Source organism: Cheilinus undulatus, linkage group 10, assembly GCF_018320785.1.
Source record: "Cheilinus undulatus linkage group 10, ASM1832078v1, whole genome shotgun sequence".
Classification (NCBI taxonomy): domain Eukaryota; kingdom Metazoa; phylum Chordata; class Actinopteri; order Labriformes; family Labridae; genus Cheilinus; species Cheilinus undulatus.
This window is the reverse complement of record NC_054874.1, coordinates 9,762,998-9,780,317: the sequence shown is the minus strand read 5'-3', so window position 1 is coordinate 9,780,317 and position 17,320 is coordinate 9,762,998. Positions and strand designations below refer to the sequence as shown.

Genomic DNA, 17,320 nt, shown 5'->3' with positions numbered 1-17,320 from the left:
AGATTCAGGTGAACAAACTCAGGGAGAAAAATATTAGAGTTTAGGTATTTATTCCTTTGTCTTTTAGCACCCTCTGACCAATGCTGGTGCTAAAATACTGTATTTTTATATTACACTGTACAGGAGAATCAGGTGATAGGTTTAAAAACAGGTTTAATAAAATCCTAAAAGGGACCTGGTTTACAGTGTAAACATTAAACATGATTATCTCTGCATAGCATTACTTGCTGATGGACTGTAGTTACCTCTCCTTTTTAACTAAGAGCCTGAGTAAAATAGTACCACACCATAAAAACAAACAATGCAGCTGCATGTGTATCTGCAGGCTCCAGGTTTTTCATCAGTAGCCTTTGTATCCACAGTCGAAAAACCCCATGTTCCACTGAAATGTTAAAAACAGAAAATGAAAATGAGATGTTTATCAGTTACATTAAGTTTCTATCACTGTGTGCTCTGACTGTTATTGAAGAAAGTTTGAAAAATGTGTAGCAGTTAAAAAGCAGCTAAATGTCTAAAAATAGAATAGCATTGTACACCAAACATGGTGTATAGGTTTTATTAACAGTAAGGAAGAAAAATACTAGCTTGCCAAATAACTTACTTTAACTTTGTTAAATAGATTTCCTAAAATATTTTTACAGCTTTTTGCCTCAGTTTGTGACTTCTTTGAATGTAAGGGTGCACTCACACCAGGCAATTTGTACATGTAAGCTCTTAAGTCTTGCGTGTGAGACCAGTGTGGATGCTCCATACCACACTGAAGCACAGAACGCTTCCCTGGCCCTTGGACTGATTGGAGAGGTGGGCGTCAGTACAAGTGTGCATGCGACATTTATGATCAACACACGCCTCTAAACAGACATTTTAAATATTAGTGTTATAGAGTCATATCTGCCCAAAACTGCTAATCTCAGTTAGACCTGAAGCAACGTTGATGTGTTTTCTTTAAGACCTGAATAACTCCCCGGTTATAAACATTTAGATTTTTGCAGATCAATAAACTCGCCAGCCTCGTGACATTTGGCTGCTGAACTGCAACATGCGTCACAGAAATACACTCGTGGATGGGTTAAAAAAGTGGTTTGAGCCTCTTTAGCCTCCACACAGAAAAGTTTGAGGAGTTTTTTGAAGTTTAGCAGTGACCGGTACGACCTGAGTGAGAAGAGGGACGGTAATTTGGACATTGTAGCATTTTATTTATCAGACAGGAGCAGAGTGCAAATCAAAGTAACATCAACAGAAGTAAAAATACGTTTTTTTGACAAGAAACTTGGAATAAATACATTTTTAGAGCAAATTAATATAAACTTGAGAGATAGGATCTCAACTTTAACTTCTTAACTCAAGCTTCTGTTTTCAAATAGTTTGTATTTCATATTTCTGCTGCAGAGGCAGAGAAAATCTGTTTTTTTAATTTTTTTTTGGTGGTGGAAAAAAATATTGGTGAACTCTGGGAGAAATGCAGACACTTACAATCAAAGCAAAAGATTTCAGCTTTCATCTGGTTTTTATTTCATGTCTATCTGATAGAGGCTGAAAAATAAAGATTTTAGAAAAGGTAAATATTTTGTGCAGTTCTCAAAAAAACCGTTATGTTTTGAGAAGTTGTTTTTGAACAATACTTGGATTTTAAAGGGCTTTTTTTGGTGGCAGCCTAAGGTCTAAAAGGGTTAAAATAAGCTGTAAATATACTGTCATGTTATCTGTTTATTACTCCATTGTGCCAACTCTGAAGCCACGTGTCTTGTTAACTGCACGTGTTGGAGCAATGGAGAAACAGGGGACTAGGGAGCAGAGACAAGCGTGCTTCAGCGAGGTATGAGGTAACGGGGTCTAGTGTGCCCTTAATTGGAAAAAAAAAATGAAGGTTGCTCCTTGTAAATCTGAGGTGTTGACTAAGGAGTTTGATCATTTTATCTTTGTTTTTTTTCTGTTTAGGACCACGTCTCTAACTTTAAGCCTGATATTTAAGTAGAAAGGTTATAAAAATTATTTTTATGATGAAAATGATAGAGATTTAATAACATTTTTTACTAAATACTAGCCTCATTCCAATGTCAGTTTAATGAAGGGGGGCTTATGCTGGTGCAATGATTCAATCATATTTCCTATAAATTTACCCCTTCGGCCTTCAACTTTCTCTTTAGGCAGCATGTGACACTTTGAGTATAAAGACATTTTTTGGCACTTTGTTTTTTTTTTGTGGGAGATCAAACTTGATTGAACCTGAATCTGTAAAGTATTGAATATCAAAGTTACTGAATAGTGTTTGTGTATTTTCGTTCTATTATTCATTTGAATGGAGTGCTTACATATGCTGGCTGCTGCCTCCACAGCTGAAAGTTCATGTCGTTCCACCCTGTAAGGATAAAAAATAAAAAAATAAACATTCAAAATTCTTATTAGTTAAATAAAAAAGTGTCCATTTATTCTACAAACCATAATGTCCAGTCCACTGGATCCTCTGTGGGGGTGGAGGGCCTAGAGGATAAGGTCTCTTCTTGTGAAGCCGAGGTTTCTTCTTCTCCTGTTTGGGGTTGGGGGGCAACAGTCTGCGAGCCTCATCTTTGTACACCTGCAGGAGCGTCTGTGCCTGTTCCTGAGGAAGCTCCACATACAGCAGCTCCTCCTGCAGCTCGCTGTGCTGCTCAGGGAGACTGCAGCTCGCTGGAAGGGAAAGGAAAGTCAGCAAGTAATGCACAACCTGGCCCAGACCCATTCATATACCTGGTTGATAGTGCTCTGTGTCTTAGTTAAATATACTCAAACTAGAAATGATCTTCCTAACATCTATCAGCATGATCAAATCCTCCTCACTTCAACTCCCTGTCACTAAGTCACTGAGATAGGAGTCAAACCTTGCAGTTTGAGCAGGGAGGTCTCAGGGATCTTCTCTCCTTCACTCATCTCCTGCTGGGACAGTCGTCTTCTCCACTCCTCGGCTGAGGGGAACACTACCACCACTCGGCGCCTGAAGCCTGCAAACAGCTGGAGCTTGTGGCCGCGTGCAGAAAAGAGGATGTTACACTGGAAGTTTAAAAGAACACAAATGGAAAAGAGGATTTGTTGGCAAAGCCTTACAACTATGACTGAGATTACTTAATATTTAAGGCAATAAATAGGAATAAGTGTCAGTAAGAAAGTGCCAAACATTGGGTGCCTGTGATGGGTTTGACCAAATCTCTCACCCTCCATAATTACACATATAAAATCTTAAAGCATACTGAACCATTAACAAGAATAAATAAAAATATATTTAGAGGTGTAGCGCCACCTGGTCGAGGATATAGTTGCCAGGAGACTGAGCAGCCGTCTTGATCACTTCAGTAAGACACTGTGAAGCCTGCTGCAGCCTGCTGTCCCTCTGTCCACCATTCTACAAAGACAGTAAAACACTTGTGGATCAGTGGGTCAGACACTCAACATCACATCTGAATCTAAATAAAAAAACATGAGAGAGAAACTGGAGGTTTTACTGACCAGCATACATGCCAGCAGCTCCTCTGTGCTCAGCAGTCTGTACTGTTTCTCTGGGTGCTGCTTCATGTGAGTCTGAGCCCAGCAACTCTTCCCTGAACCAGGAAGACCCACCATCAATAAAACCTGCAGGAAGGGAGAGGAAGATTCAAAACCAACAACCTTTATGGACAAATCACACATCTCCATGTCTGCTTCATTACAAATCGATGTGGATGGTCATTCACTCTGGTTATTCTCTGAGAAGATTAAATGATAACAAACCACAACACTGAGTTACAACATCAGATAAAAACACACCTGCGCTCAGACAACAGCAGCAGACACTGACTTTGTGGGTCATAACAGACAGGAAGTTATGATGCATCTGTCCTTCGCCACCCTGCACTATCATCAACTTGTGGGTCACATCTCCCAGCCGAGTTATTAGCAGCATGTCATAACGCAGTTTACGTGTAATCATGGGGCAATCTGACTTCTAAATTGTTACTTGAGAGCATATATGCCAGCCAGAAGAAGAGGCAGCTGAGTTACACTAGCCAAGCCATAATGTCTAATCCTGGGGCAGTCTTTAACAAAGGGCACTTGACTTCCTGTTTGGATACAGACCTGCTTTTATTGTGAAAGACAATAAGGAACTTTGGGTAGATAGAACATCCTGACATGAACTTAACCATGGAAAAAGGAACATGTTATGGATTGAAAAGGAAATAAGAGAACAGTAAAAAGGGAAATGTTTGATTTACAAGTTTCAGATGACTTCTCACATGTCCACTGAGCTGTCTGTGAGTTTTTTTAAGTGTGATGAGACATGATGAGTGGTGGACTTACTTTACATCACTGTGGTTTCAGGAACACACTGCAGGGACTTAACTGCAGTGTGCTGAAAGGGACTATATGGCATGTGATGAATAGCAATTAAGAAAAATGTAATGCCGTCTTCATGGATCTTAATTAATTGTGGTGCATTAATGCTGTCAGCGCTAAAGTGACATTAATTATTACTTAGAGATCGTGAAATATCAGAACAGTAGTTTTTGTTCCCCATCCACCTCCTGTCTCTCACCTTGCACTGTGTCCTGACGGTAGGAGCCAACGTGGCACGGACCCTCCGCTCAGCAGGAACAGCTGCCAGAGGTGTAAACCCAGGAGGGCCAGGGTACCAGGGCGGAGCTGTGGGATCTAGGTGGAGTCTGACCAAACAACTCTTACAGAGGATTTGAGGGAACAGAGCACCACCCTGAAGCACAGATGCACCAAGGGAAAAGGCAGTACCCATGAAACGCCCGTTTTTATGGAAGGAGAGCTCAACAGCACCATCTGTGGAGAAAACCTGCCGACACAAACACACACACACACACACGGTAAAGATAGCGTGCGTGAAAAAAGAAAGGCGCTGAAGTTTTAAAGACTAAAAGAAAAGTCAGGAAAGCCACTCACGGCATAACAGCCAATGATATCTCCCTCTGAAACTGTAGATCCAAAGTCTTCTTCCTTACCACCTGACACTTTTTTACCACGACCATCATAAGCAAAAGAGACTTTGTCTTCACCTGGTGAGACAAATAGAGGGCCAGAGGGAAAAATAAAACTTAACAAAAATAAACAAATCTCCAGGAAAAGGTGCCTGTGTTGAAAAGGATGAATCTTTACCCAGCAGTAAAGAACTGTTGGCCATCGACCAACCAACTCTCAGGCCGTAAAAGCCAGTGTCTGCATCTTTCTCCTGCTGTGACGGCATCAACTTTCTTTCCAGCCTCACTTCAAAGCCCACCCTGCCTTGCAGCACCCCATGGGTGAGCCTGCAGCCAGACCACAGCAGGGGGAATCGTTCCCAGAATCGAGGCTGGCCATATGTACGATCAGGACCCACCTCAAAGTGGAGGTGACCGTTATCTACGACAACAACAGGTAAAGTTAAAAAAAAAAAAAAAAAAAAAAAATCTTCAGACAAAGATCTAAAAACATGGCATTTAATTTAAGGACACAGTTTGTTCTGCAAAAGATTTTCTTTCTAAAATAAGTTTTTATACACAAGAAAAATAATGAGTGTAGCACAGAAACTTACACAGATCTAGTCTGACTTTGTTTTCATCTTCCTCCTCTGCCTGCTCTCTGTCCAGTGGAGGTTGTGGTGACTTGGCTCTGGTTGACAGAAGATAAAGACACATGCTGCTTTATAACATTTTAATCTGCTGAAAAAAAGTTTCCATATTTTTAAGCCCATGTTAAACAGAAAATGAAAGCAAGTCAAGAGCATTAAAAAACCTACATCAAATTCAGTTACCCTTAATGGGATTATCAAAGATAATATATGTTGTATAAAAAAGCACCATACATCTTTTTTTTAGTATAAGAACTCTAGGATTTGGGCAGAATTTGGGTGAAAGAGCTTAATGTACCATTAAAAACAAAAGTTTTAAAACCTACTAATGCAAACAATACACACCAGCTGACTGTGGCAGCTATTTGTGGTGTCATCTTGAATAATCTAGAGATTCATTTGACCATTTTTGTTGAGATTAAAGGTTCTTTTTTATCAACCAAAATCTTTCTGACCTTTCATAACATGCATAATTGGGAAAATCAAGACAGGTTCAACCACCTTTTGACTGGAATCAAGAATACCTTGTTTTTCCCTGGGAGGAAAACAGGTCATTAGGATTGTTCTTATACACATATCAGTATGAAATAAGGGAATATCGACATAAATAAAAAATACAAACAAAGTAATCACAAAAAACAGCATCTTTATGAAATAAATTATGTAAAAAAAGTAGGGATGCGCAATATTATCTATATCCTTGGTTCCCAACCTGGAGTCCAGGACCCCCTTAAAGGGGGTGCCAGAGATCTCAGGGGGGGCACGAGCCTCTGTCTGCCCTGAGGTCAAAATTAGATTTGCACATATCAAGAGCAGAGGTGGAAAGTAACTAATAACATTTACTCAAGTTACTGTAATTGAGAAGCTTTTTGTTTACTTTTCAAAATCACTAGTTTTCCTTTTACTGAAGTACATTTTGAATCAAGCATTGTACTTCACTACATTTAAAAAGCATTGAGTACTGAGTAAAAAATGTGGCTAAAAGCCAAAACGAGGAGGTCCAAGCCGTCTGCTAACAAGAACATGGCCAGAAGTTTGAGTTTCACAGCACATGATGGTCAGTAGTGTGAACGATGGCTGTCCACCTCTCCCCCTCCGTCCCACACAACACAGCACAGAATAATGGGAGGATATTTCCTCCTCGCCGTTCTGCCTCAGCCAACACCTTAAAGACACTTCCTCATTAACATAAGCGCTGTGGTTGACTCCATATGTATGTGTAGCTGCGTGTGTTTATGTGTGCTGCTTTCAACCAATCAGATACGATAACAGAAGGGGGAGAGGGATGGTGTTGCTCAGTGTTGTAGCTATGTATACATAAATTTCAGCAATCAGTTACAATAAATTCCTTCTAAATAAGGAAACGTACTAGGTTATGTAACAGACTTCTTTTTGCAAAACATGTAAAATGTAGTCATTCTTTGAGTTTTATAGTTTACTTTTAGTCCCCATGCTCCATTTAGAGTTTGATTTTTGGGAAATATTTTGACAAAGCAGTGTTACAAAATTCATTATTATCAGTTACATTTTAATGGAAATCACAGAAGACAAATTTTCTAAAATACAAGTGGGGGAGGGCTCAAAGGAAAAAGGTTGGGAACCACTGATCTATTCTATATTGGTATTGGCATATATTAGCTTAAAAAGTTAATTATCAATATCAGCAGATATTAAAACTATTGCTGATGTTAACAGCTGATATTCTGACTATAAAAATCAGCCTATATCAGCTGTAAATATTGGTGGTATAGACAAATAACCTAGTGGAGTTTTAGGCTGGATCAACAGACCTACAACAGGGGAAGTCTTTTTTTTTAAATTAAGCATTATTCCTTACTCTTTAGAGTGTGTTTTCAGGACTGAAATTTGTTTATTTGTGTTTGAAGGACTCAAGACTTACGTCTGATCTTCATTTAAATATAAGTATCTGCAAAAATTATGTTGCAAATATCGGATATGGGCAAAAATCCAGTATCAAGCATTCCTAGTGAAAAGGGGCAGAAGACTTTAAAGGAGGATGTCTTAAGAAAACATTGGTGCGTAACCCTCTATTCAGTCTGCATCCAATATGCATGTAATGTTTTTGAAAACTTTCAGAACTGCCCCATTTAAATTGAATGCTCCATATAAATTCTTATGAGATTAACATATGTGTCATTTGTATGTATGTTGTACACAGAACCACACTAGAATTTTACAAATTGATAAAAAAGTAAGACATAGATCCTCACTTGGGCCGTCATTGTTGAGCAATGCACTCTGGGTAGATATGTCAATGATTACACAGTTCTTTCCCCACATCTTTCTAATCGTACATTATAATAAATCTTTCCTCATTGTAATCTTTACTAAAATTGCACTTGGGTTAAAAATTAAAAATGCATTAAGGAAGGGAACACTATTGGAAAAGATGTGAGAAAAATAACAATCACAGCCTCACCACTCAGAGTGCATTACACAACATTGGCAACCTACAAATATTGATTCTTATTTTTAAAGATTTATAAATCTGGTGTGTCACTAGATTTATAAATAACTGCTTTACATGTATAATCATGAATATTCATCTCAAAGTAAACGTCTTTACATGCAGGGATCTCTTCAAGTTGGAAGCTGTAATGGCTGGGTGCTCAGGCTATAAATGATCAGAAACAGTTACTATGTGTTGTTAGACAAGAATTGACGCTCTTTCATGATATTCTTTATAATTCTACCAGCTCTATCCACCTTCAGCCCTACCTTTTGTATCGAATCTCCTCTTTGAACTCGTAGAAAGCTCTTCCTCTGCTCCTCTCCTCTGATGGATGAGCTCTCTGGTTCTCTCCTGGTGCTCTCTCCTCTGGTTGGTGTAATCCAGGAACACACTCTGAAATACACTCAGAGCCTTGTTGCTGTGTTGTCAGAGTAGTACTAATGTCCCTTTTAGAGCCTTGTTGTTGTTGTTGTGCTGTCAGACCAACATCACCGTCTGCTTTAGAGCTCTGTTGGTGTGCTGTTGGAGTTGTATCTCTGTCTGTCTGTGTGCCACAGTCTGTAAACTTTCTGACACTTTCACTCCGAACACTAACCTCACTCTCTGCCGGCGATGGTGCCGATGAAACTGCCTCAGTCGTTGAAATTAGTGTATTTACGCTGTCATTCTGTAGTCTTAGCTCTTCGTCCACGTCTTTCCCACTTAGTCCAGCCTCTGTTGCTGACCACAGCCTGTCCACCAGCTCAGCCTTCAGTCCCCTGCAGTCCAGATTGAGTTCTTTAAGTCTGGACCGGAGCTCGGCTACTTTTAACTTCTTTATGTCTGTTAGCTTCATTGTTTCCCTGAGCACGGTTCTGTTGTCGTCTAACAGGCGGAGACTCTTTTAGAAGACATAAAACCAAACTAAACTCTCGAGTAGTGCCAGCGATTTGGCTCAAAACATCAATTCAACATGGTGTCCTGATTTGTGATTGGCTCTCCTTCTTCTTCTAATGCTTCATTTTTGGCATATTAAAGAGTCAAAGAAGGTTTCACTGCCTCCACGCGGCTAGAATAGTTACTACAGCTGATGTCAGCGTGAGGGTGATTGATTATAGGAAAAATATATTTATTTCTCTATTGACTTTTAAACAAAAACGGGAAAAACATCCATTTGTTGTCATCACAGTTTAATACTCTCTGAAATTTACAAAATTAATGCTCATCTTTACTGAGGACGGCTTGGAAATAAAAAGATCAGGAAAATATCCACTGTTTCTGTCCCCATTTTTATAATTGGCATATTTATAGATAAGTGTCGAGTTTTATTATTATTGTCATACTTCTTTGATATGTGCAAAAAGGCGGTACAGCCCTTCTGTAGTGCAATTTAATATGATCTGCAATTTCATCAGCAATATGGATATGTAGTGTGTGTAGCGAGCAGGCCTGCTCACAGAATTAGCATGGCCCCTGAAACCCAGAGAATGGCCCTCCTCAGTTAGGGTTAGGCGTTTTTGTTGTTTTTTGCAAAAAGAGTATCAAAACTAAATTGGGTTCTGATTTCCATATCACTTAATTCATACCACTTTAACACGTTTTCATCACTGCTACTGCCCGTTTTTCCACATTTGTCCCATTGCTTCATTTCTTAACCATTTTTAAAACGTTTTAGATATTTTTGCCAAGCTTTAACTCATTTTCCTTTACTTCAGACGCCCCTTTTTAACACACTGTTAACACTTTTCACCTGTTTTTGAAACCTTAAACCACTTTTTACCACATTTCTGCCCATTTGACCTTTTTTTACTTCCATAGCCCATCTTTGCCGCTTTTACAACATAATCAATTCTTTTCACCTATTTTTGAAACCTTAAACCACTTTTTACCACCATTTTTTTGAACTTTTTACCCATGTTTGACATCTTAAAGTCATTTTTGTCATTTATTAACCAATTTACACCATATTTTTGCCTATTATGACCCCCCTTTTCCTTTATTAACCCATCTTTGCCACTTTTATCTCATACTTTAATTCTTTAAACCTATTTTTTCCTCCCTTTGTAACCACTTTTTACCAGCTATTGTTGCCCTTTTTCACCCATTTTTGAAACCTTCAATGTATTTTTACCACTTTTCACCCATTTTTGAAACCTCAAAGGTATTTTTGCTTCTTTTCACCATCTCTTGCCTATTTCAGACCTTTTTTTGCCTTCCTCAACCCATCTTTGTTGCTTTTACCCCATATTTTTATTCCTTGAACCAATTTTCCCTCTCTGTAACCACTTATAACCCATTTTTGTCCATGTTCACTTTTTTAAAACCACTTTTCACAAATATTTATTTTTCCTCCTAAAGCTGTCTCAGTTCTTTAAAATGAATTCTCCGACATGCTGTTTGTGCACATCATGGCTAAGCTATGAAGTCTGGCATTACTTTCCTAATCATTTATATCAGTGTGTGATCATCAACATTGTTAAAAAAGGAAATTCTGTTTTAAGAGGAACTGACATTTTTAAAATGACTAAATTTTACTACAGCAGAAATAAATAAAATTCTTTTTTTTTTGTTTCTAGAGCAAGATAAGATTAGTTATTATTTGATTAAAAATAAAATATGGTTATCATTGCAGCGTAACTTTATAATGTACCTTGATTTTTTGCTTGGCCCCAGAAAGCTCTTCCCCTTTATCCCCTTGAATGGGCAGCCTTGGTGGTGAGTAGTCATCAAGTTGAAACACTTGTTCATTGTAAGAAGCTTTTTTTATTTGACAAGACAAATGCAAAAACTTACATGAGTCAAATAATATCAAACAGATTGTTTCTATAAGTGACAATGACAGTTATGAAACAAAACATTTCATACTTGAAATTAATATTACATAGAAATACTGTCTCATCTCTCTTTCCTCAGATATTTCGCTCCACTGTCTGTGTTTCATTGCAACCACTCGGCTCATGATAAAAGGAAAAAAAGTTTATGAACTAAAGATACCTTCTTTCTCCCTCACCGACACTCTGGGCTCTGCACAAACAGCTCTCTGTTTAAAAAAGTTCACAGACCTTTAAAGGTTTCCCTCCTTTGTCTAATATCAAGTATCAATAGAGAGACTTCGCCTGATTCAGTAATGCCCTGTCGTGGCCGTGTCCACACAAACAGCATCATAACATCAATCGTCACAAGAAGAGAGAGGGTCAGCAGTGATTTTTCCGTTACACAACAGAACATTAAGTCATGCTCACACAGTGAGCCCGTTTCACGTACATGGTGGCTCAGTCACACTCTCACCACATGCTTCACATTTAAAGCTTCAGTGCTATATCTGAATATTTCACTCAGAACAGTCAACAAAAATGTATTCTCCCTGACAAGGACAGGAGTGTGATCGTGTCACAGTCCTGCACAAATGTAAACAACCATGCATATTAAATATATTCAAAACAAATTGTAGAAAATCACCTTCTGGTTGTCATGAATAACACTTTAAATATTAGATCTTTGAACACAAGTTTCAATTATTCTGAAGTGTTCCCTTTTGTAATTTGTAAAATCCCTTGTTATCCAAAAACAGACCAGAGATTAGTCCCTGATCTTTCTCAGTTATTATAAATCTATCATTTTGTCACTGAAAAAAGAGATCAAATTAAGTTAAATTATATCAAGAAAACAAGAACATGACTTATGATCCCTACATAAGATGACTGGAAAGAACATGAAGATGAAACCCCTGCAAATAAAGGTAAAATTAGCTTATTTTTGTGCCGTTCATTAATAATTAAACCAGGTGCATTTTTGTTAACTAGCATTATTGATTGATTACCTCAAACCCCACTAATTTCCCCATTAAATTACTAATAAGGTTTTTAATAAAATAGCATTAACACTGCTTACCCTTAACCTTTGTCCATAGAAAGTTGAGTAACAATTTGGGTAAAAAATCTTTACATCATGAAGAAGACACAAGGTCTTTGTTTCGGATTTTGAAATTATTTTTCCTTCATATTTTAGAAAAATAATGTTTTAGTTCTGGGACAGAAATGTAATAAATTCAGAAAGAGGCACACACTGGGGTTAATGTGTGAGGCGAAGAATGGCAGTGTTATGTAATGTTAGAAATGTAAGCCCAGCTGAAGCATCATTACAACAAAATACAGCCTTTAAATAAGTGGATTTAAATCACAATGTAAACCTGGAGTTTGAGGCTTGTTTAGTCATTGTGTGTATATAAACTGTCAGTGCTCTCACAAGAGCAAGTTATATAATGGTGACACTGTCCCTAAACCATCTCGAATGTACCGTAGCTATGGCATTTACTGAGACTTGTATCAGTCAGGCTGTGTTACATAAGATGAAATCTATCAAAGCAAATGTATTATGCAGTCAGAAGAGCAGTAGAGTGGAGTGTTTAGAGAATGGTCTTATAGCACATCTTTATGCACTTATTAGACGAGGATTGTGGGCGATACTGCAGGATGTGGAGGTGAGGGGGAGCGGCTGTCAGATGGACTGTGTCCCAGCAGCATCTCCTTCTCTCTGGGACGGCAGGGTCCGCTCATGTGCTGGCTGTGAGAGTGGTACAGCCTCAGGAAAGCCAGGATGGACTGGGTCAGCCACAGCGCGGTCACACACCACAGAGACACCTGAAGACACAGGGCAGAGCTATGAAGCTTATAGACACATGAGAATATTGAATAAACTGAATAGCTTGGTGCGCTTTAAAGTCCCTGTAAAGCGATTTTAAAAATCTGTATTTTAGGTTTGTTGTGTGACAGGCCACTGTGTTATGAACCACCAGGCCAAATTTCAGTCATGAAAACATCTCTAAGCTTATAAAATTAAGCTCCAAAATCATGAAAAATGAGGTAGTCAAAACTGCTCTAGGGCGGAGTGGGTGTGTCGGCTGAATGCTGTAGCCACACCCACTCACAAGAAATAATCCTCTCAAATTTTCAAAAATGCCTCTCATCATGGAGCGCAGATGGTTGAGTGGGTTAAGGCGCTACCCATGTATACAGGCGGCCCGGGTTCAAATCCAGCCCGTGGCCCCTCACCACATGTCTCTCCCCACCCTCCTCCCTGTTTCCAAATCTATCCACTGTCCTTCCTCTGTCAAATAAAGGCATGAATAAGCCCAAAAATAAATCTTTAAAAAAAAAGCAGGGAGACAGAAGTGGGGGATTACATTTACTGTTTTCTGGTACAAATCTCTCTGTTATGACACTTTTAGGCCACTGTGGCTGATAGATTTGGGAAATTTACCTCACAATGAACAAAAACATAACATGTAGCTGGCTGTAAACTTTCAATGAAGGCAGTGACATCAGCTAACAACAGACTTTACTGGGATGAACTGCTCTGTGATTTTATGTCATTGTAGCATTAGGAGGGCTGGGTCATTCCCCATCAAGACTGGTGATGTCATGGGCTCAGATATTTGCCCTGCTCAAATAAAACCAAGAGGTGAACAACTTTCTGATGGTCCAAATCAAAAATTCAGTCACATGTAGATCTCAGTGTTTTCACATGTTTATAGAAACCTTATTCCAACATATTTAGCATGTAAAGACACAGTTTGGATTTCACTTTACAGGGACTTTAGTAGAAATAATAATTGTTGTTGTGTGTCTGATGGTTTTGGAAAATTATGCTTTTAATCTTGAATCAGTTCTTTTGTGTATTTTGGATTATTTGTATATTATTTGTGTATAGAGCAGTATTTAGCATTGGCTGTGCACCTACTGTACACTCCTAGTGAGGGCAGACAATCCGATGACCTCTGAACACTTCCAGGAAGTGATTATAGTGATTAGTTTATAACTACATATGACAGGAAATGCTTTTGATAAAGACCACTGAAACAGTCTGAGGTTAGTTTAAAACATGAACTTTGCCTACCCATTGTACACAGTGAGTGTGGTTGTTGTTTGATTGTCTCACCTGTGCCAGATTGAGCTCTGTGTAAAAAGATGAGGTGTCTACATCCAGGTAAAGTGGAACAGACTGGGATTCTGCACAGCTGAACGCCAAAAAAGGACATAGTAAGAATTCAAAATAAGACTTCTAACCACAAACAGAGTGACGGTTATACTATGACAATATTCATCATCAGACATGGATCAAACATTGTAGAAAAGTATCACTGCAGTTGGGCCACATAAAGATCATGGGGTGGTACGATTTAGTACCTGTAAGGCCGTGTGCTGTCATCAGTCACAGTGTCACACCAGGAAACCAGCCCCAGGGACAAGATAACACTGGCCCCTCCAGACAGGAAGAGCACACACACACTCAGCAGAACCGTCAGGAAGGACGAGAACAGGGTGCTGGCAGAAACACACATTATACACATCAGGCATCTGATTTTGCATGTGTAGTCAGAGGTACCAGAGCTGGAATGATGATTATGTTTATCTATCAATTAATCACTGTAAAATTAGCCAGATTAGTAACAGAATGTTATTAATACAATGTGACGACTTACTGTGGTTCTTTTTTAAGTGAACTGAATATGTCAGGGTTTAGGGCTAACAATATCTTTGAAAACACTGTTAAAATGAATTTTCATTTTATGATAAATATGAAACAGTTGGGGACTAATAACCACTAAAGCTGTGATGATAAAATGCCCCACTAGATTTAATAAATGCAAGAATCTGTTTGCATGTCTGCATAGATTATTAGATGCAGGAAACTACAGTCTTCACTTTGTGGCTCAGTCACAAGATTTACTTTTGCTATCGACTCTGACAGCGAAGTCCTTCAGAGGAAATGGGTGAAAGGAGCTGCAGGTATGTTGATGCTGCAGTCTGGAGCCTGCCACCGGAGACTTTGTGTTGTGATGAGCTGGTCTGTTTAGGATTTTGAAACTAGTCTTGTTTTTCAAAACTAGAAAAATCTTTATAGCCTTAATTTCTAAATCAAATCCTACTTTAACCTCATAAAACTATAAACTGCACTTCAAAGAAGCACATCACTTCTAAAAACAGCTGAAAACAAAGTGTCAAATGTACTCATAAAATCTCATAAAAGTTACGAACAGAGAAATAATCTAATTGTGATTATTTTTTACAACATTGTGATAAAACATTTTTATTATAACCAACACAACATATTTAACTACTGCTGTATAATTTTGAAAAATATCTAATTGTGTTTATTTTGACTCATTATACAAATTCACTAGAAAGTGCTGTCTTTAAGGGTGTGATCATTTGCATGCTGTTCTTATATAATTAAAGAAAAAAATACATAAATTAAGGAAAGTAGGATTTTTAAAAATAAATTACACTAAAAAATGATACTTGAATGTTGGCATGATGTGTTGAGCATAACACATCTGCTGCAAAAAAGTATTAAAACTGGTATTTTAAAACATGTTTAAAGTTAAAGAAATACATCTTCTGTGATTTGAAAATTGCAGCAGGCCATATTGCAGTTTAATCTAAATTTCGATTTACGGCCCAGACCTCTTGCTACTGTTGGAATTATAAACTGAATCTTATACAAGATACTATACAACAATTAAAGTTGATTTTTTTCATCTAAAAATATGACTAAAAATGTTTTTAACTAACTATATTCCACAAGGAAGACATGACTAAGACCACAAATAGGTTTTTGGTGATAAAAAGTAAAAAAGTAAGTTTAGTTTCCATTTAAATGAGACCAAAACGAGACTTAAATGTCAGAGCTAGACGTTAAAAATCCATAGCATTTCTTGCATATAATCTGTTAGAACTTAAGCAGAGATTCAGTGACAGAGCATTAAAAGTCTGTCAATATTTTCTTCAGTGAACATTATGAGGTATTTAAGCATTAACACTATATTAATATGAGTGTTTACATATATTTACTCTAAAATATGGCTGATAAAATGTGTTATAAGAATATAATTGTTTTGACTATAAGTAAGGGCATAAATATAAGGGCTCTTCACTGGCAAAAAACGAGCTTAAGTGATTTTAAGAGAGTGAAAATGACTAAAACGACTTAATTTAAAATTTCTGCCAAAATTAACACTGAACGCTATATTTTATAGCTAACCAGTATGCCCCCTCTTTCTTTTCAGCAGTTAAAGAACGGATATCTTAATTATATAATTTAGTTTTATTATATAATACAATGTAGTAGCTGAATTTTTTCACATAGTAAGATTCTTCATCTACAAAGAAACCGAGGTTTTATCATAATACTCTTTGAAATGCGATCAGTATTTGCCATTTAAATGTACAGGGATGTAAGTATACAATCCCATACCTACAATGTAAATAGTCAAGTAATGTACCGTTAAAATTTAAATGCTTAAGTACAATACTTGAGTAAACCTGCTTAGTTATGTTCCACAACTGTATTATTAATACCAGTCTTACTAATACCACTGCACCAGTTACATGAAGAACTGGGTCAGTAGTGATGCGCCAGTCAACTCACTCGTCATGTCGTCCGTGCAGATAGAAGAGGCATCTCCACCCCTGCGCTGCACCGTACAGCACCGTGAAAATGCCGACAAACGTGGCGAACTGGCAGGCTGCAGGAGGTCCCCACTGCTGCACCACTAAATGGGAGACGTCTCCGGGCTGCACCGTCGTCTCGCTCCGGGTCTCCGAGCTCCAGTAGCCGGTGGAGAAGAGTGCACATCGGCCCTTGAAAGCGGAGCCGTTGAGAGCCATGGGGACGACCACCAGCAAGCCCGCCACTATGGACAGGGCGTGGACCGTGCAGTGGGCCAGCAACAACCGCCGGTCCAGCTCCATGTCAAAAGTCGAGTAAAGTCCACAAAAGTGAAAGTATTTACTCAGTCGAATACATAAAAACAACAGCTATAAACTCACGCCGCCCTCGTTTCTATTTACCGTGCAACAGTTCACCGTGGTAGAGGGTATTTAAAGATATGTTGGTCAGGGGTGGGACGCAGTCGCCGCTCAGCATTCCAGCCGTTACACAACGCAGAGAAGAGGAGGAGACTGTGACGTCCCACTCCGTCACCAGCTGCAGAAACCATTCACAATACAGTTCATTCGCCTTTCCAGCTTCTTTAAATGTATCATAGTGGATCAGAACGAAAACAAAGTTGGACGAATACACAAACAGGCGAATGTACTCACAGCCATGGTCTAAGTTTTTAAACTAAAACAAAAAAGACTGAACCCACTTTGTGATGTGATGACGCTGTGACAGCTTAATGTTAGATAAAGTTGTTTACCTTTATGTGGAATAAGCACAACCCAAAACTGGACATTACTGCAAACCGGGACCAGTTCAACGGTCAAATATATTATTTGTTGAAA

At 38.4% G+C, this 17,320-nt stretch overlaps 2 protein-coding genes across 2 annotated transcripts; both read right to left on the bottom strand.

The window, feature by feature from the left end:
- Positions 1–27: 27 nt before the first annotated feature.
- Positions 28–9,022, bottom strand: si:ch211-107m4.1 (heterogeneous nuclear ribonucleoprotein U-like protein 2). Its single transcript, XM_041797739.1, has 11 exons — positions 8,321–9,022; positions 5,546–5,622; positions 5,131–5,373; positions 4,918–5,030; positions 4,544–4,810; positions 3,481–3,603; positions 3,275–3,376; positions 2,859–3,027; positions 2,440–2,667; positions 2,313–2,359; positions 28–382 (listed from the first exon to the last, which is right to left on the bottom strand). Exons 1-11 carry the CDS (start codon positions 8,887–8,889, stop codon positions 341–343), a joined length of 1,980 nt encoding a protein of 659 aa, XP_041653673.1. The 5' UTR covers positions 8,890–9,022; the 3' UTR covers positions 28–340.
- A 1,762-nt stretch (positions 9,023–10,784) lies between these two features.
- Positions 10,785–16,989, bottom strand: zgc:153018 (uncharacterized protein LOC767701 homolog). The gene is made up of 4 exons (XM_041798281.1): positions 16,464–16,989; positions 14,219–14,356; positions 13,971–14,049; positions 10,785–12,673 (listed from the first exon to the last, which is right to left on the bottom strand). Exons 1-4 carry the CDS (start codon positions 16,784–16,786, stop codon positions 12,476–12,478), a joined length of 738 nt encoding a protein of 245 aa, XP_041654215.1. The 5' UTR covers positions 16,787–16,989; the 3' UTR covers positions 10,785–12,475.
- Between the last annotated feature and the right edge of the window lie 331 nt (positions 16,990–17,320).

Bases quoted from the DNA above. Each gene is read 5' to 3' on its own strand.
- zgc:153018 (XM_041798281.1), bottom strand. From the start codon at position 16,786: ATGGAGCTGGACCGGCGGTTGTTGCTGGCCCACTGCACGGTCCACGCC. The intron at 14,357-16,463 runs GTGAGTTGACTG...TGTTTCTGCCAG, and splicing joins CTGCACGGACGACATGACGA to CACCCTGTTCTCGTCCTTCC. The intron at 12,674-13,970 runs GTGAGACAATCA...CTGTGTCTTCAG, and splicing joins CAGAGCTCAATCTGGCACAG to GTGTCTCTGTGGTGTGTGAC.
- si:ch211-107m4.1 (XM_041797739.1), bottom strand. From the start codon at position 8,889: ATGAAGCTAACAGACATAAAGAAGTTAAAAGTAGCCGAGCTCCGGTCC. The intron at 4,811-4,917 runs GTGAGTGGCTTT...TTGTGTCGGCAG, and splicing joins ATATCATTGGCTGTTATGCC to GTTTTCTCCACAGATGGTGC. The intron at 3,377-3,480 runs GTCAGTAAAACC...CTGTCTTTGTAG, and splicing joins AGCTGCTGGCATGTATGCTG to AATGGTGGACAGAGGGACAG.